The 19,701-nt window shown below is 49.9% G+C and overlaps 1 protein-coding gene across 1 annotated transcript; it reads right to left on the bottom strand.

Moving 5' to 3' along the window:
• Positions 1-4,539: 4,539 nt before the first annotated feature.
• Positions 4,540-17,957, bottom strand: LOC147086704 (RLA class II histocompatibility antigen, DP alpha-1 chain-like). Its single transcript, XM_085978304.1, has 4 exons — positions 17,849-17,957; positions 10,577-10,846; positions 6,008-6,289; positions 4,540-4,655 (listed from the first exon to the last, which is right to left on the bottom strand). The coding sequence occupies exons 1-4, from the start codon at positions 17,910-17,912 to the stop codon at positions 4,540-4,542; spliced, it is 732 nt and encodes a 243-aa protein (XP_085834430.1). The 5' UTR covers positions 17,913-17,957.
• Between the last annotated feature and the right edge of the window lie 1,744 nt (positions 17,958-19,701).

Below are 19,701 nucleotides of genomic sequence, written 5' to 3'. Positions count from 1 at the left end.
AGCAGAGAAGGTTAAGGGGAGATTGACCAGGATGGTCCCAGGGATGAGGGACTTCAGTGACGTGGAGAGACTGGAGAAGCTGGGATTGTTCTCCTTAGAGCAGAGAAGGTTAAGGGGAGATTGACCAGAATGGTACCATGGATGAGGGACTTCAGTGATGTGGAGAGTCTGGAGAAGCTGGGGTTGTTCTCTTTAGAGCAGAGAAGGTTAAGGGGAGATTGACCAGAATGGTACCAGGGATGAGGGACTTCAGTGACGTGGAGAGACTGGAGAAGCTGGGATTGTTCTCCTTAGAGCAGAGAAGGTTAAGGGGAGATTGACCAGAATGGTGCCAGGGATGAGGGACTTCAGTGATGTGGAGAGACTGGAGAAGCTGGGATTGTTCTCCTTAGAGCAGAGAAGGTTAAGGGGAGATTGACCAGAATGGTACCAGGGATGAGGGACTTCAGTGATGTGGAGAGACTGGAAGAGCTGGGATTATTCTCCTTAGAGCAGAGAAGGTTAAGGGGAGATTGACCAGAATGGTACCAGGGATGAGGGACTTCAGTGATGTGGAGAGACTGGAGAAGCTGGGATTGTTCTCCTTAGAGCAGAGAAGGTTAAGGGGAGATTGACCAGAATGGTACCATGGATGAGAGACTTCAGTTATATGGAGAGACTGGAGAAGTTGGGGTTGTTCTCCTTAGAGCAGAGAAGGTTAAGGGGAGATTGACCAGAATGGTACCAGGGATGAGGGACTTCAGTGACGTGGAGAGGCTGGCGAAGCTGGGGTTGTTCTCCTTAGAGCAGAGAAGGTTAAGGGGAGATTGACCAGAATGGTCCCAGGGATGAGGGACTTCAGTGACGTGGAGAGACTGGAGAAGCTGGGATTGTTCTCCTTAGAGCAGAGAAGGTTAAGGGGAGATTGACCAGAATGGTACCATGGATGAGGGACTTCAGTGATGTGGAGAGTCTGGAGAAGCTGGGGTTGTTCTCTTTAGAGCAGAGAAGGTTAAGGGGAGATTGACCAGAATGGTACCAGGGATGAGGGACTTCAGTGACGTGGAGAGACTGGAGAAGCTGGGATTGTTCTCCTTAGAGCAGAGAAGGTTAAGGGGAGATTGACCAGAATGGTACCAGGGATGAGGGACTTCAGTGATGTGGAGAGACTGGAGAAGCTGGGATTGTTCTCCTTAGAGCAGAGAAGGTTAAGGGGAGATTGACCAGAATGGTGCCAGGGATGAGGGACTTCAGTGATGTGGAGAGACTGGAGAAGCTGGGATTGTTCTCCTTAGAGCAGAGAAGGTTAAGGGGAGATTGACCAGAATGGTACCAGGGATGAGGGACTTCAGTGATGTGGAGAGACTGGAAGAGCTGGGATTATTCTCCTTAGAGCAGAGAAGGTTAAGGGGAGATTGACCAGAATGGTACCAGGGATGAGGGACTTCAGTGATGTGGAGAGACTGGAGAAGCTGGGGTTGTTCTCTTTAGAGCAGAGAAGGTTAAGGGGAGATTGACCAGAATGGTACCAGGGATGAGGGACTTCAGTGACGTGGAGAGACTGGAGAAGCTGGGATTGTTCTCCTTAGAGCAGAGAAGGTTAAGGGGAGATTGACCAGAATGGTACCAGGGATGAGGGACTTCAGTGATGTGGAGAGACTGGAGAAGCTGGGATTGTTCTCCTTAGAGCAGAGAAGGTTAAGGGGAGATTGACCAGAATGGTGCCAGGGATGAGGGACTTCAGTGATGTGGAGAGACTGGAGAAGCTGGGATTGTTCTCCTTAGAGCAGAGAAGGTTAAGGGGAGATTGACCAGAATGGTACCAGGGATGAGGGACTTCAGTGATGTGGAGAGACTGGAAGAGCTGGGATTATTCTCCTTAGAGCAGAGAAGGTTAAGGGGAGATTGACCAGAATGGTACCAGGGATGAGGGACTTCAGTGATGTGGAGAGACTGGAGAAGCTGGGATTTTTCTCCTTAGAGCAGAGAAGGTCAAGGGGAGATTGACCAGAATGGTACCATGGATGAGAGACTTCAGTTATATGGAGAGACTGGAGAAGTTGGGGTTGTTCTCCTTAGAGCAGAGAAGGTTAAGGGGAGATTGACCAGAATGGTACCAGGGATGAGGGACTTCAGTGACGTGGAGAGGCTGGCGAAGCTGGGGTTGTTCTCCTTAGAGCAGAGAAGGTTAAGGGGAGATTGACCAGAATGGTCCCAGGGATGAGGGACTTCAGTGATGTGGAGAGACTGGAGAAGCTGGGATTGTTCTCCTTAGAGCAGAGAAGGTTAAGGGGAGATTGACCAGAATGGTACCAGGGATGAGGGACTTCAGTGATATGGAGAGACTGGAGAAGCTGGGGTTGTTCTCCTTACAGCAGAGAAGGTTAAGGGGAGATTGACCAGAATGGTACCAGGGATGAGGGACTTCAGTGATGTGGAGAGACTGGAGAAGCTGGGGTTGTTCTCCTTCGAGCAGAGAAGGTTAAGTGGAGATTTAATCGAGGTGTTCAAAATCATGAAGGGTTTTGATGGAGTAAATAAGGAGAAACTGTTTCCAGTGGCAGGAGGGTCGGTAACCAGAGGACACAGATTGAAGATAATCGGTAAAAGAACCAGAGGGGGAGATGAGGAGAATGTTTTTTACACAGCGAGTTGTTGTGATCTGGAATGCGCTGCCTGAAAGGGCGGTGGGAGCAGATTCAATAGTAACTTTCAAAAGGGAAATTGGATAAATATTTGAAAATTAAAAATGTGCCGGGCTGTGGGGAAAGAGCAGGGGGGAGTGGGACTAATTTGAGAGCTCGTTCAAAGAGCCGGCACAGGCACGATGGGCCGAATGGCCTCCTTCTGTGCTATGCGATCCTGTAATTTTATACCATTTACTGAAAGCAGTGGGTGGGGCCCCGGTGTCCTGGCCAACGCCACCAGAACCGGCCGATTTGGTCCCTTATCCCGTTTTTGCCCTTCGCGGGACAGCCTGTCCAACGCAGACAATTGGCAGGGCCAAGCGAACCGCCAGAGAGGTAGAGCTTAGTGTCGTCCACGTCCTTCACAACAGAGGCATTGGCCAAGAAACCACAAGCCTGGTGCAATTCTCTTTCTTGATTATTGCAAGAGTCGACAAAGCAGATTCCCCCCAGTCCCCTTTTTAAGTATTTTGGTTACGATCTAAAAACACACCACCAACAATCAATGGCTCCCCAATTAATAATTAGCATAACGTTATGTGACACAGAACGACCCATAAAGTCCCCACAGGTGAAGACGGCCAGTCTCTGCTCCAAATTAAGTCTGATCTGGAGAAAAAGCAGACGACAAAACTTTTTATTAAAACGTATATCTTGAAAAGGAAATGGCAGTAAGGTGTTTTGAAAGCGGATCAGATACAGAGTAAAGCTCCCTCTACACTGTCCCCATCAAACACTCCCAGGGCAGGTACAGCACAGGTTAGATACAGAGTAAAGCTCCCTCTACACTGTCCCATCAAACACTCCCAGGGCAGGTACAGCACGGGTTAGATACAGAGTAAAGCTCCCTCTACACTGTCCCCATCAAACACTCCTAGGGCAGGTACAGCACGGGGTTAGATATAGAGTAAAGCTCCCTCTACACTGTCCCATGAAACACTCCCAGGGCAGGTACAGCACGGGTTAGATACAGAGTAAAGCTCCCTCTACACTGTCCCATCAAACACTCCCAGGGCAGGTACAGCACGGGTTAGATACAGAGTAAAGCTCCCTCTACACTGTCCCATCAAACACTCCCAGGGCAGGTACAGCACGGGTTAGATACAGAGTAAATCTCCCTCTACACTGTCCCATCAAACACTCCCAGGGCAGGTACAGCACGGGTTAGATACAGAGCAAAGCTCCCTCTACACTGTCCCCATCAAACACTCCCAGGGCAGGTACAGCACGGGGTTAGATACAGAGTAAAGCTCCCTCTACACTGTCCCATCAAACACTCCCAGGGCAGGTACAGCACGGGTTAGATACAGAGTAAAGCTCCCTCTACACTGTCCCATCAAACACTCCCAGGGCAGGTACAGCACGGGTTAGATACAGAATAAAGCTCCCTCTACACTGTCTCCATCAAACACTCCCATTAAACGCTTGTAATGTATTGCCAGTTGGTGTTGGAGTCTTGCAGCAGACTTGTGTCCATTATCTCCTGGGTTTGTCTCCCTCCATTTGGGGTTAATCTACGAGGTTTCAGTGACTGCTTGGTTGGTGGAATAAGGGCAGTTGAACAATGTCTCACACCACTTGAGCCAGGTTTACTTTTCCCGGCAGTTGGTATTAAACCAGCGCTGTGCCTGGTGAACAGGAGCATGCCGGTTAAAATTGATGGGGTTATCGGTGGGGATTAATTGCACCGACCTTTAGCAGTGACGTTTCCATCCTTGGCCCTCTGCTGGCGCGACCGCCCAGCGCACAGATTTCCCCGCCTGCAAAAGAATTCACGAGACATAATTTGAAGCCGTTGCTTTCTAAATGCCCGGACATTGAGAGAATGAGGGAATGGGCCGAGTCGCAGAAAGGCAGGAAAGTGGAAAGCATCTCACCGATTGAGTATTTTAGTGATCAGGTACAGCGTTATCGCCAATCCAATGACTCCAGCAACAACTCCCACAGCGCAGACAATGGTCCCAGAGTAGAGCGGCAGAGGGGGCTGACCTGTGGAGAAATTCAGCACAGCGCAAATCATCCTTTGTTTCTGTAAGCAGGCATTCGACCATCCAGATAGAGAACTGGTTGGCAGACAGGAAGCAAAGAGTTGGAATAGACGGGTCTTTTTCCAAGTGGCAGGCAGTGACTAGTGGGGTACCGCAGGGATCGGTGCTAGGACCCCGGGAGTGTGTCAGTGTTTACAGGGGGTCCCCGGGAGTGTGTCAGTGTTTACAGGGGGCCCCCAGGAGTGTGTCAGTATTTACAAGGGGTCCCCGGGAGTGTGTCAGTATTTACAGGGGGACCCGGGAGTGTGTCAGTATTTACAGGGGGTCCCCGGGAGTGTGTCAGTATTTACACGGGGTCCCCGGGAGTGTGTCAGTATTTACAGGGGGTCCCCGGGAGTCAGTATTTACTGGGGGTCCCCGGGAGTGTGTCAGTATTTACAGGGGGTCCCCGGGAGTGTGTCAGTATTTACAGGGGGTCCCCGGGAGTGTGTCAGTGTTTACAGGGGGTCCCCGGGGAGTGTGTCAGTATTTACAGGGGGTCCCCGGGAGTGTGTCAGTATTTACAGGGGGTCCCCGGGAGTGTGTCAGTATTTACATGGGGTCTCCGGGAGTGAGTCAGTATTTACAGAGGGTCCCCAGGAGTGTGTCAGTATTTACATGGGGTCCCCGGGAGTGTGTCAGTATTTACAGAGGGTCCCCGGGAGTGTGTCAGTATTTACAGAGGGTCCCCAGGGAGTGTGTCATTATTTACAGGGAGTCCCCGGGGAGTGTGTCAGTATTTACAGGGGGTCCCCGGGAGTGTGTCAGTATTTACAGAGGGTCCCCAGGGAGTGTGTCATTATTTACAGGGAGTCCCCGGGGAGTGTGTCAGTATTTACAGGGGGTCCCCGGGGGTGTATCAGTATTTACAGGGGGTCCCCGGGAGTGTGTCAGTATTTACAGGGGGTCCCCAGGAATGTGTTTGTATTTACAGGAGTTCCCCGGGAGTGTGTCAGTATTTACAGGGGGTCCCCGGGAGTGTGACAGTATTTACAGGGGGTCCCCGGGAGTGTGTCAGTATTTACAGGGTGTCCCCGGGGAGTGTGTCAGTATTTACAGGGGGTCCCCGGGAGTGTGTCAGTATTTACATGGTTCCCCGGGCGTGTGTCAGTATTTACAGGGGTCCCCAGGAGTGTGTCAGTATTTACAGGGGGGTCCCCGGGGAGTGTGTCAGTATTTACAGGAGGTCCCCGGGAATGTGTCAGTATTTACAGGGGATCCCCGGGAGTGTGGCAGTATTTACAGGGGATCCCCCACCCTCTGATCCCGTGTATTTTCCAAAGGCAGTCGACAGTCATTGAACACGTGACGTACCTAACGAAACCGTTAGTGGTTTATCGAGACTGATGTGAGCGGCTTGGCAGCTGTAGGTGTCCCCATCTTGTGGCTCAATTCTGATGTATTTGAAGGTGTTGAATGCCCAATCTTCCTCAAATACGATCGGGAATGAATGGACCGGCCCAGCGAAAGGCCTCCCGTTGACTAGGAACTTCATCTCAATTTCGTACGGGAAGAATTTCTCCGCGTAGCAGTACAGGGTGTTGGACTGCCGTGGTGCGTAATTTCCCTCGGTGTAGATTGCTAACTGCGGCTGTTCTGTAACAGATGCGATGTGGTTACCTGTGACACCGGCTTGAACTTTTATCGCGCTTTCACATAACAAAACGTTGCCTTGTTTTACAGGGGTCCCGGGAACCCGAGCAGGAGCTGGGAGAGGAGTTAGAGAGCTGAACAAAGGCACGGTTAGAGAAGGACATTTAAAAGACAGACTCCCATTTCTCCAGCGCCTTTCACCACTTCAGGACGTCCCAAAGCGCTTCACAGCCAATGAAGGACTTTTTTTGAAATGTGGTCACTGTTGCAATGTAGGAAACGCGGCAGTCAATTTGCGTACAGCAAGCTCCCACAAACAGCAATCTGATAATGACCCAGATCATCTGTTTTTTAGTGATGTTGGATGAGGGATAAATATTGACCAGGACACCGGGGAGAATGAGGAGCAGGAGTCGGCCATTCGGCCCCTCGAGCCTGCTCCGCCATTCAATAAGATCGCGGCTGATCATCGACCTCAAATCCACTTTCCCGCCCGATCTCCATATCCCTCGATTCCCGAGAGTCCAAAAATCTCTCGATCTCAGCCTTGAATAGACTCAACGACTGAGCCTCCACAGCCCTCTGGGGGAGAGAATTCCAAAGATTCACTGCCCTCTGAGTGAAGAAATTCCTCCTCATCTCAGTCCTGAATGGCCAACCCCTTACCCTGAGACTGTGACCCCTGGTTCTAGACTCTCCAGCCAGGGGGAAACAGCCTCTCAGCATCTACCCTGTGTAATGAAATCTGTTTGTCTTGATCCTGTATTCGTTTTGCACTCATGTATATTACCCTCCCCCACTGTGTATAGTTTCACTTCCTCTTTCCCGACTAACCTGGGAGGTTCCAGGTCTTGGCTCTTGGCTCCGCCCCTGACGTCTCTTACATAAAGATCCCAGGATCTGTATGACTCATTCCTGTGAACCAGTCGGCGTGTTGAGATGTTAGCTCTGATCTTAGTGATTAAAAGCCAACTTGTTTAAGTCTATAACTTCTAGTTTTGTGGTTATTGAAGGCCCATCACCCTGTCAACCCCCCTCAGAATCTTATATGTTTCAATGCGATCACCTCTCATTCTTCTAAACTCCAGAGAGTATCGGCCCAATCTACTCAATCTCTCCTCATAGGACAATCCGTCTCATCCCAGGAATCAATCTAGTGAACCTTCGTTGCTCCGCCTCTTATTCCCAGGAGGGGATTTTAACCGTCGGCGGGAAATTCAGTTGGACTCAGCGGGTCAGCCATTTTAACTGCACAGTTTCCGCCAGGACGGGTAAGGTTAAAATAGGCCCCCAGGATTCGAGCGGGTGGGCACAAGGCCCTGCTAGACTGTCACTGAAGCATTCCTAATACCAGCCGTCCGGGATAGACGCTTCTCTTTGATTGCTCCCCGTGAGAAGACGCTCCAACCTCTGCTGGCCAGCTCTCCACCCAACGCGGCCCAGCTTAGGACCTGAGCAGGACGGGACTTGAGCCCAGGTCTCACCCTGCCCGTCTCAATGAATGTTGGTGCACTAATGTTAATGTGGACAAAGCAGCCCGCTTGATCGGCACCCCATCCACCACCTTAAGAACATAATAAGAACATAAGAACATAAGAAATAGGAGCAGGAGTAGGCCAATCGGCCCCTCGAGCCTGCTCCGCCGTTCAATAAGATCATGGCTGATCTGATCCTAACCGCCAATCCACTATCACACAACCATCTCCTGAATCTAACAGAATTAGACACACGAAATAGTAGCAGGATCAGGCTACACGGCCCCTGGGCCCGCTCCGCTACCCACAGGCCCATGCCCGATCCGAACCTAGACTCATGTCCAAATTCCTGCCCGCTCCCCATAACCCTTAATTCCCTTTACTTCTAGGAAACTGTCTATTTCTGTTTTAAATTTATGTAATGATGTAGCTTCTACAGCTTTTTGGGGCAGCATATTCCATGGACCTACCACCCTCTGAGTGAAGTAGTTCCTCCTCATCTCAGTTTTGAAAGAGCAGCCCCTTATTCTAAGACTATGCCCCCTAGTTCTAGTTTCACCCATCATCGGGAACATCCTCCCCGCATCCACCCGATCCAACCCCTTCACAATCTTATATGTTTCAATAAGATCGCCTCTCATTCTTCTGAACTCCAATGAGTAGAGTCCCAATCTACTCAACCTCTCCTCATATGTCCATCCCCTCATCCCCGGGATTAACCGAGTGAACCACCTTTGTACTGACTCGAGAGCAAGTATGTCCTTTCTTAAGTATGGACACCAAAACTGTACGCAGTATTCCAGGTGCGGTCTCACCAATACCTTGTACAACTGAAGCAATACCTCCCTATTTTTATATTCTATCCCCCTAGCAATGAAAGCCAACATTCCATTGACCTTCTTAATCACTTGCTGCACCTGCATACTAACTTTTGAGTTTTGTGCACCAGGACCCCCAGAACCCTTTGTGCTTCAGTACTTTCCAGTTTCTTGCCATTAAGATAATGACTTGCTCCACGATTTTTCCTGCCAAAGTGCATAACCTCACACTTTCCAGTATTGTATGCCATCTGCCAAATCTCTGCCCACTTACTTAGTCTGTCTATGTCCCCTTGCAGGTTTTTTATGTCCTCCTCACTCACTACTTTCCCTCCCATCTTTGTATCATCTGCAAACTTTGATATGTTACACTCGGTCCCCTCCTCCAAATCGTTAATATAGATTGTAAAGAGTTGGGGACCCAGCACTGACCCCTGCGGAACACCACTAGTTACTGATTGCCAGTCTGAGAATGAACCATTTATCCCAACTCTCTGCCTTCTGTTAGATAGCCAATCCTCTATCCATGCCAGAATATTACCCCCAATCCCGTGATTTTTTATCTTAAGCAATAATCTTTTGTGTGGCACCTTGTCAAATGCCTTTTGGAAGTCTAAATACACTGCGTCCACTGGTTCCCCTTTATCCACCCTATATGTTACTTCCTCAAAGAACTCCAGCAAATTTGTCAAACATGACTTCCCCTTCATAAAACCATGCTGACTTTGTCTTATTAAATTATGATTATCCAAATGTCCTGTTACTGTCTCCTTAATAATGGACTCCAAAATTTTACCTACCACAGATGTTAGGCTAACTGGTCTATAGTTTCCAGCCTTCTGTCTACTGCCCTTTTTAAATAAGGGTGTTACATTAGCAGTTTTCCAGTCTGCCGGGACCATTGCCGAGTCCAGGGAGTTTTGGAAAATTATTACCAATGCATTCACAATCCCTACCGCCACTTCCCTCAAGACCCTAGGATGTAAGCCATCAGGTCCAGGTGATTTATCCGCCTTGAGTCCCATTATTTTACCGAGTACCACTTCCTTAGTGATTTTGATCGTGTTTAGCTCCTCCCCCCCTTTAGCCCCCTGTTTGTCCAGTGTTGGGATATTCTTAGTGTCTTCTACTGTAAAGACTGATATAAAATATTCATTCAGTGTTTTTGCCATCTCCATATTTCCCACGATTAATTTCCCGGTCTCATCCTCTAAGAGACCAACATTTACTTTAGCCACCCTTTTTCTTTTTATATAACTATAAAAACTCTTACTATCTGTTTTTATATTTTTTGCTAATTTACTTTCATAATCTATCTTCCCTTTCTTAATCAATCTTTTTGTTATTTTTTGCTGTCTTTTAAAGTTTTCCTAATCCTCTATCCTCCCACTAGATTTGGCTATCTTATATGCCCTTGTTTTTAGTCGAATACTATCCTTAATTTCTTTACTTAGCCACGGATGGCTGTCTTTTCTTTTACACCCTTTTCTTCTCAGTGGAATATATTTTTTTTGGAAGTGGTAAAATAACTCCTTAAATAAACATCCACGCCCTCCACCACCGGCGCACCGTGGCTGCAGTGTGGACCATCTACAAGATGCACTGCAGCAACTCGCCAAGGCTTCTTCGGCAGCACCTCCCAAACCCGCCACCTCTACCACCTAGAAGGACAAGGGCAGCAGGCGCACGGGAACACCGCCACCTCCAAGTTCCCCTCCGAGTCACACACCATCCCGACTTGGAAATATATCGGGCGTCCCTTCATCGTCGCTGGGTCAAAATCCTGGAACTCCCTCCCTGACAGCGCTGTGGGAGCACCTTCACCACACGGGACTGCAGCGGTTCAAGAAGGCGGCTCACCACCACCTTCTCGAGGGCGACTAGGGACGGGCAATAAATGCTGGGCCTCGCCAGCGATGCCCACATCCCAGAAACGAAGAAAAAAACGTTGGCTGGTCACTGCCAGTAGCTTTGAAAGGGGCGAATGATTGACTTACTTATGAGAATCTTTGAGCTGAATTGCTTCAGGATTTCCTTGGTGAGTCCTCGGAACTGCGTCTGGAACCTGCGGATCAACTGTGTGAAAAACTTCACTCCTTCATGGCCCAGCTCCTCGACCCCGTCTGTCACATTCCCGGCGATGATAAAGGATCGGGTGCTGTAATTGTAGGACAAGACGGGAGCGGAGTTGATGCTGAATGTGTCCGCCGTTCTGTCTGAATCCGGCGTGTAACCGTAATACAGCCTGGCGGCTATAATTTCATAGTCTGAGGAGGGAAAACAGCAGAGAAATCGCAGAGCGATGAGGCACTGGTGTTTATCGCAGAGGCTATGCAGGGGATTTCCGAGGGCGCGCGATGAGGGTTTCTGCCTCGACCACCCTTTCAGGCAGTGAGTTCCAGACCCCCACCACCCTCTGGGTGAAGAAAGTTCTCCTCAACTCCCCTCTAATCCTTCTCCCAATGACTTTAAATCTCTGCCCCCCCTGGTTACTGACCTCTCTGCTCAGGGAAATAGGTCCTTCCTATCCACTCTATCCAGGGCCCCTCATCATTTTATACACCTCGATTAAATCTCCCCTCAGCCTCCTCTGTATTGTGTGCAGTTTTGGTCGCCTTATCTGAGGAGGAATGTTCTTGCCATGGAGGGAGTGCAGCGAAGATTCACCAGGCTGATACCTGGGATGGCAGGAATGACGTATGAGGAGAGATTGGGTCGATTGGGCTTATACTCACTGGAGTTTAGAAGAATGAGAGGGGATCTCATCGAAACTTATAAAATTCTAACAGGACTAGACAGACTAGATGCAGGAAGGATGTTCCCGATGGTCGGGGGAGTCCAGAACCAGGGGTCACAGTCTAAGGATAAGGGGTAAGCCATTTAGGACAGAAATGAGGAGGAATTTCTTCACCCAGAGAGTGGTGAACCTGTGGAATTCTCTACCACAGAAGGCAGTAGAGGCCAATTCATTAAATATATTCAAGAAGTAGTTGGATATATTTCTTAAGGCTAAAGGGATCAAGGGGTATGGGGAGAAAGCAGGGACAGGGTGTAGTGTATGTACTTTGCAGAAGGAACTATATTCTGCAGCCCCTGTATACTGCAGTACCAGTAGTGACCACCCCTGTATATAAGCCTGTGTAGTAACTTTTGCATAGTAGTTCCAGTTTGTCTCCACTCAGTAAAGACCTGTTATAACCAACTCCTGCAGTCCGTGTCTCAATTACACACGGACATAATACTGGCGACGAGCAGATCCGAACTTACCTACAGTCTGCACCACCTCATGGGGATCCATCCCTGAAGCGAAGTTGTCAGAGGTCAAGGCCAGAAGGAAGAAAGAAAAAACAAAAAAACAAACAGAAGAAACGGGCGTCGACCGTGGGCAACCACCTCTGATTCATCGGAGTTGAAGATTTGCAGGAGAGGCTGTCGAGAGCGGGGCTTGGTTATCCTGTCGATGGTGTTCCAGCTAATCGGGCTGGTGGCAGGTAGTACACTGATCCTTCCTGGGCTGCGGCGGGCTAGAGCTCGATCGGGTGGCTTTTCAACGGGGCCGAGCAGCGTTGTCGGGAAGAGGAGAGAGAGAGAGAGGGTGGAGCACACAGGGCGCGGCCGGTGCTATGAAGCCGGGCAGCATACAGACCCGAGAAGAGGGAGGAAAGTGTTCCGCAGGGTTGCTCCGACGACGGGGAAATAAAAGAAATTAGAAGCGCAGAAAGCCGCGAGGAGCTGCAGTTTGCCACGGGAACCGCGGAGAGCGGCGTTAGCAGCAGCGCGGGGGGAAGTGCGCGAAGACCATAGGGCGTCGCCATCAAGGCATAAAACGCCAGCAACAGCGCTAGCAGCAACGGGGAAGACGGAAAGCGCGGGAGGCGCCATTTTGTTAAATCGGGGAAGAAGGCAAAGCGCGGGAGGCGCCATCTTAGATTTCCAAGATGCCGAAGACTGGCAATATCACTGCCTTCGATAATGCAATAGAAGACTGGACCACGTATGTGGAAAGAGTCAAAGTATATTGCGAGGCAAACGAAGTAGCCGATGAGAAAAAGGCATCGGTACTACTAAACTTAATGGGCGCAAGAACGTATGGCCTATTGCGGAACCTGATTACTCCAGCCAAACCGATGGCGAAGAGTTTTAACGAAATTGTTGATATCCTACAGGAACACCTAAATCCTACACCGCTGCTGATAGCAGAAAGATTTAAATTCCACAGGAGAAATCAGCATAAAGATGAGAGCAATGCTGATTACCTTACGGAACTACGCAAGCTATCAAAGCACTGCCAGTTCGGAGCAGGACTGGCAGATACCCTACGGGACAAATTTGTCTGTGGACTCCTGAGTGAAGGAACCCAGAAGAGGTTACTCTCAGAGAAAGAGCTGACGCTAGATAAGGCTTTCAGCGTGGCAGTATCGTACGAAGCAGCAGCAAGGGGAGCTGCGGAAATACAGCAAAAGCCACAGGAATACGGCACCCACGAAATGACACGGGGATTTGAAAAATGTTATCGCTGCGGCAGAACAACCCATGACCAGAAGGACTGCTGGTCCAAGGACAAAATATGCAGGCAATGCGGAAAGATGGGACACATTGCACGAGTTTGCAGGTCTGGGAAGAAGACTAACGACAACAAAAAGGCTACTAAGGAACAGTACAGGAAAGTACAAAAGATGACGGACAGTAGTTCCGAAGACCAGATGAGCAATAGTGAATCCGGGAACAAGAGACTAAGCTGTCTCAAACTTCACAACGTAATCGCAAAAGAGGATCACCGAACCATTTGGGTCACCCTCACGATAGCAGGGTCCCAAGTCAAAATGGAATTGGATACAGGATCAGCCCTGACCGTCATGAATCGACGAGACTACGAGCGGCTATTCTCACACATACCCTTGAAAGAGACATCCATTGTCTTGAAGACGTATACGGGGCAAAACGTATACCCCAGAGGGAAAATAAGGGTGCCTGTCGAATACAATGGCAAGGAAATACAGAAATTGTATCTGTACATACTGCAAGATGGTGGACCACCATTATTGGGACGTGAATGGATCAGAAAGATAAGTTTAGACTGGCACTCCATTCAGGCACTGACGGTGGCTGGTAAAAAGGATGACGACGTCACACCTGGACAATTGTCAAAAATCTTAGCTAACGCCAAAGAGGTATTCCAACAAGAACTGGGAACTCTTAAAGTAACCGCCTCGATAAAAATAGAAGAGAATGCAATTCCCAAGTTTTTCAAAGCAAGACCGGTACCATATGCAATTCGCCCAGCCGTCGAGGCAGAGCTGGGAATCGATAGAGAAATTGAAGAGATGACCAAGAGCTGTACAGGATGCCAGAAGGTCCAAAACGCCCCACCACAAGCCCCCCTACATCCATGGGAGTGGCCCTCATCTCCATGGCAAAGGGTGCACATTGATTTTGCTGGTCCATTTATGGACTCGATGTTTTTAATTGCGGTGGATGCATATTCAAAGTGGCCAGAGGTAATAAAAATGCCCTCAACAACCACAGAAAAAACTATCACAGTCTTACGAACCATATTCGCCAGAAATGGGCTGCCTGAACAGATTTGCTCCGACAATGGACCACAATTTGTGTCTGAAGAGCTCCGGAGGTTCTTAAAGAACAATGGTGTTAAGCATTACACATCCGCCCCATATCATCCAGCCACCAATGGATTGGCTGAGAGGTTCGTTCAAACATTCAAGAAGGCTATCAAGGCGATGTGTAATGAAGACATACCCCTACAACACAAGGTGGATAACTTCTTGTTTGCCTACCGGAATGCGACACATGCGGTTACCAACCAAACTCCAGCCATGATGTTCTTCAATCGAAGACTACGATGCCGCTTGGATTTGGTTAAGCCAAACATAAGAGATGTGGAGAACAGGCAGTTTCAGAATATGAATGAAAGACCGACCAGGAGTTTTAAGATAGGTCAACCAGTTTTGGCCCGGGACTACCGCACAGAGAAATGGCAGCCAGGAACGATCTGTACACGGCAAGGACCTCTAATGTATACCGTGGACGTTGGAGAGAGCATTGTAAGACGCCATGCTGACCAGATTCTAGAGTCACTGGAAAACGTCAATTCCACACCATGATCCGATACACCTGGTGATGAAACCGAAGTACCAATTGCATCTACCTCAGAATCGGTGATATTGGAAGCAGACGAACCAAACAACGACGTTGATCCCGAATCAACTTTGCCAGAAGAACCTGATACCCCAAAGAGGCGTTATCCAGACAGAATCAGGAAGCCGCTTCAAAGACTGAACTTATAATTGCTTAACTTCAGCTAATGTATCTAGCAACTGTAATTGTAAATATGTTATTTAATTATTAATCGAATGTTATGTACTGTTTTGCTAAAAGGGGAGGAATTGTAGTGTATGTACTTTGCAGAAGGAACTATATTCTGCAGCCCCTGTATACTGCAGTACCAGTAGTGACCACCTCTGTCTATAAGCCTGTGTAGTAACTTTTGCATAGTAGTTCCAGTTTGTCTCCACTCAGTAAAGACCTGTTATAACCAACTCCTGCAGTCCGTGTCTCAATTACACACGGACGTAATACAGGGTACTGGATTTGGATGATCAGCCATGATTTCATTGAATGGCGGAGCAGGCTCGAGGGGCCGAATGGCCTACTCCTGCTCCTATCTTCTATGTTTCTATAACAACCCCAGCCTCTCCGATCTCTCCTCATCGCTAAAATTCTCCAGTCCTGGCCACATCCTCGGACATCTCCTCTCTAGTGCAATCAGATCTTTCCTGTAATGTGGTGGCCAGAACTGCACGCAGTGCTCTCGCTGCGATCTAACTAGTATTTTATACAGTTCGAGCATAACCTCCCTGCTCTTGTATTCTATGCCTCGGCTAATAAAGGCAAGCATTCCGTACGCCTTCTTAACCACCTTCTCTACCTGTCCTGCTACCTTCGGGGATCTGTGGACCTGCGCTCCAAGGGCCCTCTGTTCCTCGATAATTTTCCGACAGCACTACTTGAAGGGATCATCAGCGGTAAATTTGCAGCCGACGAGCCTTTTCAGTTGGATGGGAGCCGTGTCGCTTTCTACCAGTTGTAGGATTCGCAAAATTGGATTTCATATTAATAAGGGTTAAATGGCAGAAGAGGCCGTGATTTTAAAGACTGTTTTAAAAGGAGCCCAGAAAAAGGGGCATACAAAATGGCCACCATACCATGTGATCGGCTCATTGGGACACTTTAAAATGGTTCCTGCGCAACCTCAGACAGCTTTGTGGATTCAACCCACAGTAAGTTCTGGAAGCTGTTTCGGAGAGAACGAAACCAGACCCACAGGTATGCATATGGATTAGATGCAGATCCACTCAAGATCGGCTTGGAGACAGAGGCCATCAAGATGTTGACCCAGACGAAAGAGGACAATATCTATTCACAGAAATCACAGAAACCCCACAGTGCAGATAGAGGCCATTTCGGCCCATCGAGCCTGCACCGACACATATCCCACCCGATCCCCGTAACCCCTACACCAACACATATCCCACCCTATCCCCGTAACCCCACATATTTAATCCCCCTAACACTAAGGGTCAATTTATCATAGCCAATCAACCTAACCCGCACATCTTTGGACTGTGGGAGGAAACCGGAGCACCCGGAGGAAACCCACGCAAACACGGGGAGAATGTGCAAACTCCACACAGACAGTCGCCCGAGGCCGGATTCGAACCCGGGTCCCTGGTGCTGTGAGGCAACAGTGCTAACCACTATGCCACCGTGAGGACAACACCAAGGGCTCGGTAACGAGATCAGCAGGACATTCAAAACAATGAAAACCATTTCCAACCAGAGATGGGCCTATTACCAGCCGCTTAAAATGATTTTAAATATAATAACTGCCCCGCTGTGCTCAAAGCCCGCCAAAGTTAAAACAAAGACTAACCTGATTTTGGGCGGGAAGTGAGGCCTCGGGAAGAAAGGTATATCTGGAGAGACTTTTTCGGCAGTTGATACGGCAGTGGGACATGACTCGACACGGCACCAGGGAGCACGGAGCGCAGCACCCCGGACACGCAGCTTGCGGAGGAAGAAACAGCTTGGAAGAAGACGCTGGAGGAAGCTTGAATCAACAAGCTCGGACAGTCACAAAGAGAGCCGAGAAAAGGACAGATTAAAATCGGACAGTCGTTGCAGCCCCAGCAGCCGGTGCAGCTTTTGAGTTGGGCAAAGAGGAGCTGGCGTGGGGAAAGATCAGCGGACTCTGCTCCACCGTTGGAGAAATCAGAAGGATAATTATGACTGTATAAAGAAAGTCATTTCGGAACCAGCGTCCCGCCCCGGGGAAGACTATCGGGAGATCGTCGACCATCCCCGGGCCGTAGCTGAAGGTAGAAGGGGCCACACCAGCCCAAGACTCCCATGACCAGGGTCGAGCCGACGATCCTCCACCTCGCCGACATCCAGGCCCGCCGGTGTCCAGCCGCCCCCGACCCCCCACCTCAGGAGAGAGGTGTGGCGCAGCTCGCAGGGGCTCCACGATCCACGTGGAGACGAAACGCTTGAAAGGACCAAACACAGACTCGTTTTCAAAACCTTGCACTTCCTAGTGGGATTGGTGAGCAGGTTTCTGGCCCTTCACAATCAGATCTAGATAGGTTTAATAAGGGGGTGGATTTAAGGGTACAATTAACATGAGTTGTTGTCCCTCGACGTTCCGTGTGTTTCCTTATTTCATGATGATCTTTGTAGAGTATAAGATGACTGTATTTGCCTTAGTTAGTATAATGTTGTTATGATTTGTTTGTGTTTGTTTTTCCCTCCCATGTACCATACTCTTATCTGCGTTGCATTTGATTTGATATATATTTTTTTCCATTTGCAATAAAGTTTCATTTTGATTCATCAAACTTGGTCTACACGAGCTTTCTCTACGTTGTAGTTCCTGCGCCTAAGTCCAGAGTATAGAACCTAAGGGGCGAGTGGGTCGAACCACTCAAGGTTTTACTGTGCAAGAGAGAGAGGCCTCTAGAGAGAGAAACCTCTGGGAAACCTCTCGAGGAAGGAAAACCCCTTACACAGTCTCGCAGCTTTCTAAACTTGCTGCTCGTTCCGGCGGGGGGCCGGACTGGAACACCGCAAAGACCGATCCTCTGACCCCCCCCCCCCACCCACCCCCCGCCAGCTCCTCGCCAGGAGCGGAACTCTCAAGCTGTCACCCCCCCCCCTCGCCCCCCCCCGACGTTTCCACACGATGCACTCACCTATATCCGCTCCTCTCGCTGTCATGAGCGAGAGCACGGTGATCAGGAAGGCACAACGTCCCATGTTGGTCAGCGAGTCCAGGAGCTCTCGAAGAGCGTGGATAGAACACCTTCCCTTTACTGGTCTGTCTCAGCACATTGACTGACGCCGTTTCACTCTATTCCCAGCGATGTAAGCCAATCTCACCATCCGAGTGCCTCATTGGATGTCAGTTTCTCAATCCCCGTCATTGCAATCCGAACTCATCTGTTTCCTGGCTCCGGTTCAATCTGGGAAACCAGTTGATCAGGAAAGAGCAGAGTTTGAACGCACTTTCTCACCGACTCATGTTCACCAACTCACCTGCAGAAAAACACGCTTAGAACATCAGAATTAGGAGCAGGAGTCGGCCATTCGGCCCCTCGAGTCTGCTCCGCCATTCAATGAGATCACGGCTGATCTTCGACCTCAACTCCACTCTCCCGCCCGATCCCTCGATTCCCCTCGAGTCCAAAAATCTCTCGATCTCAGCCTTGAATAGACTCAACGACTGAGCCTCCACAGCCCTCTGGGGTAGAGAATTCCAAAGATTCACCGCCCTCAGTGAAGAAATTCCTCCTCATCTCAGTCCGAAATGGCCGACCCCTTATCCTGAGACTGTGACCCCTGGTTCGAGACTCTCCAGCCAGGGGGGAACAATCCTCACTTCTGTAAATGGTAATGTTTAAATACACTTACAATTTGCCCTTCTATAGAGGCAGCTTTAACATCGCAAAACCTCCCAAAGCACGTCACACAGTGGGTTGGGGAGGGAGGCGAGTTTGAGGAGATGTTCAAAGGCGAGGTGAATGAGGTCGGTTTTTGAGGAAGTTTTTGCAAGTGGGTTGAGAGGTGCCAATAGGGGGAGGGGGTGGGCGGGAATTGCAAAGCGTGGGGGCGCGCTGGCTGACTGGATGGCGAGGGGTGGGGGGGTTAGAATGGGGAGGGTGCGCAGCCAGCCAGCTCCAGAAGACCAGATGGACCTGGGGCTGGAGCAGGCAGGCAGAGGTAGGACGGGACCCGGCCTGGAGGGACCTGTGCGAAGTGAAGGGCTGGAAACGAGCGGTGAGCTTTCTACCCAACTGATCACGGCCACTGCTCAGATGAAGCGGGGAGCTTGTCTGGAGTTCAGGAACGTTGGGCCTTCCCAGGCTGAGCTCTCCTGGCATTCCCAATCCGGAAAACCACAGCCAGAGGAGGAGTACATAGATACATAGGAACAGGAGGAGGCCATTCAGCCCCTCGAGCCTATTACATTAGGAACAGGAGGAGGCCATTCAGCCCCTCGAGCCTGTTACATTAGGAACAGGAGGAGGCCGTTCAGCCCCCTCGAGCCTGTTACATTAGGAACAGGAGGAGGCCGTTCAGCCCCCTCGAGCCTGTTACATTAGGAACAGGAGGAGGCCATTCAGCCCCTCGAGCCTGTTACATTAGGAACAGAAGGAGGCCGTTCAGCGCCCTCGAGCCTGTTACATCAGGAACAGGAGGAGGCCGTTCAGCCCCTCGAGCCTGTTGCATTAGGAACAGGAGGAGGCCGTTCAGCCCCCTCGAGCCTGTTACATCAGGAACAGGAGGAGGCCGTTCAGCCCCTCGAGCCTGTTACATTAGGAACAGGAGGAGGCCATTCAGCCCCTCGAGCCTGTTACATTAGGAACAGGAGGAGGCCGTTCAGCCCCCTTGAGCCTGTTACATCAGGAACAGGAGGAGGCCGTTCAGCCCCTCGAGCCTGTTACATTAGGAACAGGAGGAGGCCATTCAGCCCAGCGAACCTGTTACATTAGGAACAGGAGGAGGCCGTTCAGCCCCCTCGAGCCTGTTACATTAGGAACAGGAG

This window comes from Somniosus microcephalus, unplaced genomic scaffold (genome assembly GCF_052327205.1).
Source record: "Somniosus microcephalus isolate GS21.2 unplaced genomic scaffold, FLI_Smic_1.0 unresolved_chr7, whole genome shotgun sequence".
NCBI lineage: Eukaryota > Metazoa > Chordata > Chondrichthyes > Squaliformes > Somniosidae > Somniosus > Somniosus microcephalus.
This window is presented reverse-complemented; position numbering and strand designations above follow the sequence as displayed.

Excerpts from the sequence above, each read along its gene's own strand:
- LOC147086704 (XM_085978304.1), bottom strand. The coding sequence starts at position 17,912 with ATGGGACGTTGTGCCTTCCTGATCACCGTGCTCTCGCTCATGACAGCG. Across the intron at positions 10,847-17,848 it reads AGCGAGAGGAGCGGATATAG|ACTATGAAATTATAGCCGCC; the intron begins GTGAGTGCATCG and ends TTCCCTCCTCAG. Across the intron at positions 4,656-6,007 it reads ACCACTAACGGTTTCGTTAG|GTCAGCCCCCTCTGCCGCTC; the intron begins GTACGTCACGTG and ends ATTTCTCCACAG.